Source organism: Numenius arquata, chromosome 8, assembly GCF_964106895.1.
Source record: "Numenius arquata chromosome 8, bNumArq3.hap1.1, whole genome shotgun sequence".
NCBI classification, from domain to species: Eukaryota; Metazoa; Chordata; class Aves; order Charadriiformes; family Scolopacidae; genus Numenius; species Numenius arquata.
Window position 1 is genome coordinate 19,305,353 of NC_133583.1, and position 6,004 is coordinate 19,311,356.

Below are 6,004 nucleotides of genomic sequence, written 5' to 3' on the forward strand. Positions count from 1 at the left end.
CAGTTTCACATTACTGAAGGAGAAATGTTAGGACGTGTCAGGTTTCACGAGGACACTGTGCAAGACAAGTTCCACAGTAAGACCATCTCGAAAGAAGATGTAGAACAATCCGAAAGGATTTAATAATAATTGAAAAAAAAAAAAAATCAATTGGGAATTAACCTGCTGCCCCATGTCAGTATTGGCTTTACTCTTGATGGCTATTAGGACAGCCTTACTGTTTTTCCTACTGCTCTTAGGTCTATCCTAAGGCACTAGGACACGTGCTTTACCTCTGAAGTAGTAATGAGCACAGCCATCAGTTCCGAAGACAAGAGGACAAACTACAAAACTCAGTGGGCATTTTCATTTGAAAATACCTGCAATTATGGCATCACAGACTTTAACCAAACTGCCTAAGTGAGTATCAGTGTGAAAAACACCCTTTTGTAAACTTGAAACCAGATGCACTGGAAAAGCATTCTCACCTGAACTGTAATCTTTCAGTCGCAAGTCCTTCACGGGTGTCCCATCGGGCCCTCGGAACGCGTTGAGAATCTACAGGAAAACCAAGTTCCACTTCAGTCTCCACAATAAAAACTCAGGAAGCGAAGCACTTGCTAATGTACATTTCTCTTTCCCCAAGAATTCTTTTCTTCCCAGGTTAGCTCTGTTACAAACTGACACCTGTTAAGTTCCTGTAGTACCCAAGAACTCTTTATTGAGTTTCGGGAAGTACTTTTGGGCTTTGTTTAAATAAGCGAGCACCATTTACACCAGAATTCAACTATGCAAAGGTCTGTCATGCTGGTTTCAGCCAGACAGTTACCATCTTTAAGAAAAATCAAAGAGCATGGGGTGGCTGTTCTGAGTCTTATCATCCTCCAATGGACAAAGTTTCTGCCATGAATTCTCCAGTATGAAGCTTTGGCAGCTCCAATCATCCCAGACAATCCTGGCAGAAACAGTTCCATGTAGGTGTTCTCATGTCTGCAACTGCCACTGAAAAAAATCCTTATTCAAAGTGAAAACTTTTGGAAAGGGAGTTTCTTTCACCCTGCAGCCTAGATTTTTTTTTTTTCTCCACTAAAATCAGCGATAGCAGCAGACATCTTTTTCATCTTTCTAAGTTCTCACTTAAGCAATTTCAAGTAACCAAAACCGAACAACTACACTTAGACACTATATATCTTCTGAATCCAAAATATAATGACAAAATAATAACAACATTTGGTATATGTAAAGCATGTTAAGAAGACTCTGGAGTCAAGACTTCTAGACACCAACACCCCAGAAGTGACTTCAGAAAAACTCATCATTTCCAGGCTCCCCAAACCCCAGAATAATCAAATAAAAAATAACATTGCAATGACTTCTAAATCTGGATTTGCCCTGGGGAAAACGACAGACCATCTGAACTACATTAACCAGGCTTATAAATGGTACATTTAAAAACACTTGACAGAAGTTTTGAAAATTTTGCAATGAATTTTGGATGAAAAACATCCCACTTACATCATCCTTTGTGGCCGTTTCAGGCACTCCTCCTAGCCGAATGAGCTTGCTCGGCTTCACATATTTGGGACAGGTCCGGTAATCTTGGTCCTTGAGTACACACAATCAAGATGGTTTTTACAAATGAGAGATGCTGGCTCACAAGATACACAAACAGTAACAAAATAAAGCAGGGTATAAATTCAAAGGCAAAGGCCCATAAGCAGAGCAGCTCAATTCTTTAACCACAGTGCTGCTTAGGATTCAGAGAGCTCTGGAGGACCAGCATTATTAGCTTCATACGCTCATTGAGCTGTACAATGAGATCTAACTCCAGGGAAAGAAAACAGGCAAATCACCCCTCTCTGCTTTCCAGCAGTGAGAGATTCGACTTCAATAGTAGTTATTAACTCAGTAGTTGCCATTACCTTCGGATTTCAAAGTTAACTCTGAAGGAAAACAAAGTGTGTATGAGAACAGCTGTACTGCTCTACACAGGTCCACCAAAGGCAATAGCTTCTCTCTGGTAGTGCTCGTAAGCGATGTCCAGGAGAAAATAAAAAAATTAATTCTTCTATATACTACTTCCCCCATGGCACCCTCCCTTTGTCTGGTCATTTTCAACTTGGGGACTTTCTGAACCAAATCTGGTTCTATGTATTTAGCAACTCTCAATTGCTAAATTGCATTTCTCTTGAGAAGAAAGTATTTGTGAGGTAGAAAGTGTGCCTGTTAAAACAACCTGGAGCATGAGGATGATCTCAGAGGAGGACAGTGAATTAGGATAGAACTGAAGTAATGGGATCTGAATGGAAGACTCCTTCCCAGCTCCTTCCATTCTTTGGCCAACACACGTTTAACAGAAACATCAATTGACATAACCACCTACCTGTAGGTTCTTATAGGGCCTAGAATCTTTGCTGGGCTTTCCTTCTGAAAAGGACTTGCCATGTTCATAATCAAACATCTGATGCCCTGGAAGCCGGTGATCCACATCGCGATACTCCATGTTTCGGTAGTCAGTATCTTGCCTTCCAAGGAAATCCAGGCCACTTTCACCCTTTAACCCAAGATCAGAATCGGATCTTTGCTGCTCCCCCCCAGAAAGCTGCTGCTGTTGCTGCTTGTTAGCAAAGGTCTGAGGTTGCTCCTCTTGGTCCTGAAGAGTAGGAAGAGGTCCACGGCTATTTTCGAAATTGTGTGAAGTGTCGCCTTCGAGACCCAATCCAAGGGATTCCTCTTCTCTGGCTGGTGCTTCTGAATGTTGAAATTCTCCTTTTTGGCTACCGAAGGGAGTTCTATCTAGACCAAGCGCAGACTCCTCTCTCTTGCTGGTGCTTAAACCAGAGCCCTCTCTTTCTGCTAAAGGTACAGTAGATTGGTTGCGCCTAAAATCTACAAGGCTTTGATCCACAGGAGGCATCTCCCTATCTGAAAAGTCCATAGGAGGAGCCACATCTCTGCTCCTAAAATCCTGATCAGACCGGGACCTGTGCCTATTTCTGAAGTCTGATGATGGTGCATTTCTGTTTCTGAAGTCCAAATCAGAGGTGCCCACGCCCCTGAAGTCCAAATCAGGTACATCCCTGTTTCTAAAGTCTGAATAGGAATGGTCTCTGCCCCTGTAGTCTAACTCGGACGCATCTCTTGCCCTAAAGTTCGAATGAGGTCCATCTCGACCTCTGAAGTCTAGATCAAAAGATCCCCTTCCCCTGAAGTCTGATGGAGGTTCATCTCTTCCCCTGTAATCCATATTATGTGCTTCCCTATCCCTGTAGTTCATACGGAACGTGTCCCTGTTCCTGTAGTCCACGGAAGGAACGTCCCCACCCCTGAAATCCATAGGTGGCCCTTCTCTCTCCCGGAAGTCTCCAGAGTACATATCCCTGCCCCTATACTCAGAAGAAGGTGGCTCCCTACCTCGGAAATCCATCTGAGACTCATCTCTGCCCTGGAAGTCAGATGGTGGGAAATCTCTGCCCCTGAAATCATGGTGCCCCTCCCCACCTCTGAAGTCACTACGTGGTCCATCTCTAGCTCCAAAGCTGAAAGAAGGTTCCTCTCTGTTGGCAAACTGAGGATTGAGGAGGCCTGTGAGTGCCTGGATATCAAAAGGAAGTGATTCTCTGCCAGAGAAGTTGCCAGAGTGTCTTTCTTGAGCAAGACTATCAAGGGAAGGAGGATATTCCCTGTTCCACCCGGGAGCAAACCTTTCTTCTTGGCTCCCACTGTAGAAATAAAGACAGTATTATTCATAACGTGCTTAGAGTCTCAAATCTACACAGCAGCACATTCTTCTCTAAACTTTTATAGAGTTGTGTAACAGTCTAAGATCCGCAGAAGATAGTGATGTTGGGCAGTTTAAGATGAGGCAGCATACGACAGATGTGAGAAAGTAAACTTGGGTGCTCCCATTTCAGCACAATTTCCAGAAGCACTCAACAGGGAATACCTGCAATATTAATGGGTTAATGATGGTAGCAATCCACATAGTCCTGCACTGCACACAGCTCTGCAGCTGTTCCAAGGTTCCACCAGCTGGTGTGATCGTTCATTAGCATCACCAGCACACGCCTGTGAGGAACCACTTGAGCTTAAGCTCTCCAGGCAGTATTAGAAGTGGCTAACTTAACACGTCAGCCTGAGGCACATAAAAGCAGAGGTTAGCAAACATGCTCTATTAACATACTACAGAGACTCATTTATGCTTCCTTGTGTTGGACTCTAAACTGGAAAAATGCTGAAAGCATCAGTTCAGCCTTTGAAGATGCCTCCCAGGAATATGCCAATAATCGACATTCAAGATGATCCTGTGCTCGTGCCTCCGGACTGGCTGCCTTACACCAAGTTACCAACGCTATAGATATGAGCTCTCCTGATGGCTGCGTAAAACCATGCAGGACGAGGTTTCCTCTTAAGACAATTTTTCAAAACTCAGTGAGGTGTTTTGTTGTTGTTTTTTTTTTAAGACAGTTTCATCTAAGCAAGACTCCAAGACATTTAAAAAAATAAAAAGAGAATAATAAAATATTGTCACATTTTAAAATAACACCCAATGCTACCCAAATCAGTGGACATTTCCTTAGCAACTACAGCAAGTTGTGTTCTTCTTGGAGCTTCACTACAGAATCACTCACCAACAGGATGAAAGGTGACATTTGCACAGTTAATCAAACCATATAGAGATTTCCTAAGATACACGCCCCTGTTTCACCACCGTATAGAACCGTAATTAAAATTTGGTTCAAGGTTAGAATTCCCTACCCAATACAGTGAAGAATGACGCCAATAAAATCCACTTTAAAATCAGCAGAACAGCACTACTGATACCATCACAAAACACAATCATGCTCCCATCAATACCGTTAAGACATGTTCTGGAGGATACTGGTTTTCATAGCTCAAATGTCATCAGCTTTCTCCATGCGTTACAGTTGGACAATTATTTCAAGTATTCTTATTGCAGAAACCTAAGGTATGCCATAGGGAAGTACCTTTATCACGCTGATATTCAAGTAACTGAGGTTGACACGTGACCAAAGAATGAAAAAATTATGTACAACAGAGGAAAACCCTAGCTCTTGGTGCCTCCTTTTTAATTTTTTTTTTATACCCAGAGTCCTCTTGCAAACACAGGGCCTACTAACAAGCAGAGGAATATAAACTAAGAAAAATACCACACTGTGCTGATCCAGTTGCATACAAATCTTTAAAACAGTTCCAGTGACATTCAAAAATGTCCTATAGAGGAGCACGGCCAAGCACACGGAGATATATGGTCGACTCAACCCCATGGACAGAACTAAACTCTCAAGTTTTCCCAAAATGCTGTGCGCAATGAAAGTGCCAGTATTTCTGAAGTTAAGGCAAGCACTATGGTTGACGAGAATCAACATCACACTATTAGGTGCTTCTCTTCTAGGTCTTAACAGCTCATAGCAATAAAATCCATATGGCATATCATCACCTTAGCTTACAACAGCTAAACTAAGTATCACTAGAAAAGGTGGTGTGGAGAAGGAACAGAAGTACTAAAAGCAGCTGTTCTTAAAAAAAAAAAAAAAAAAAAAGAAGAAATAAACTTCACAGAAATGCAGAAAGTTACATGGGCACTTAACTTGCCTATTCTTTGTGCAGAAACATTGACAAAGTTCCTTTAGCTTATTGTATTTAAGAATGTTGCTGAAACAACCTCTACATTCAAACACTTACCGAAAAGACCCCATTCTGTTGCCTTGTCGATGCTCTCCCCACATTTCGATCTTGTCTGGTAGGTTTCCAGAAATGGTTAATTCGCTCTAAGAACACCAAGACAGCACAACCTGTTGAACAAATAACATGACAATAAGCCACAAGGGAAAGAACACACATCACATAAAAAAAAACCTGCTGGTTAGGAGGGGGGTGTGGAACATCTGATCAGGATCCACAAATATACAAGACCACACCGAGGCATGAATGAATGTAATTGTTGCGTTTCTCCGTGTTCAAATTTGCAAGCGTCAAACGACTTATGAAATCAAACTGTCAA

At 42.2% G+C, this 6,004-nt stretch overlaps 1 protein-coding gene across 1 annotated transcript in view; it reads right to left on the minus strand.

The window, feature by feature from the left end:
- The window catches only part of RBM6 (RNA binding motif protein 6), a 53,695-nt gene extending 47,966 nt beyond the window's left edge, over window positions 1-5,729 (minus strand). The window contains exons 1-4 of the mRNA XM_074151503.1: window positions 5,686-5,729; window positions 2,363-3,701; window positions 1,495-1,584; window positions 468-537 (exon numbers count right to left, since the gene is read on the minus strand). Of these exons, the coding sequence (XP_074007604.1) occupies window positions 468-537; window positions 1,495-1,584; window positions 2,363-3,701; window positions 5,686-5,729 (1,543 nt within the window). The remainder of the gene's footprint in view (window positions 1-467; window positions 538-1,494; window positions 1,585-2,362; window positions 3,702-5,685) is intronic.
- Window positions 5,730-6,004: the final 275 nt, after the last annotated feature.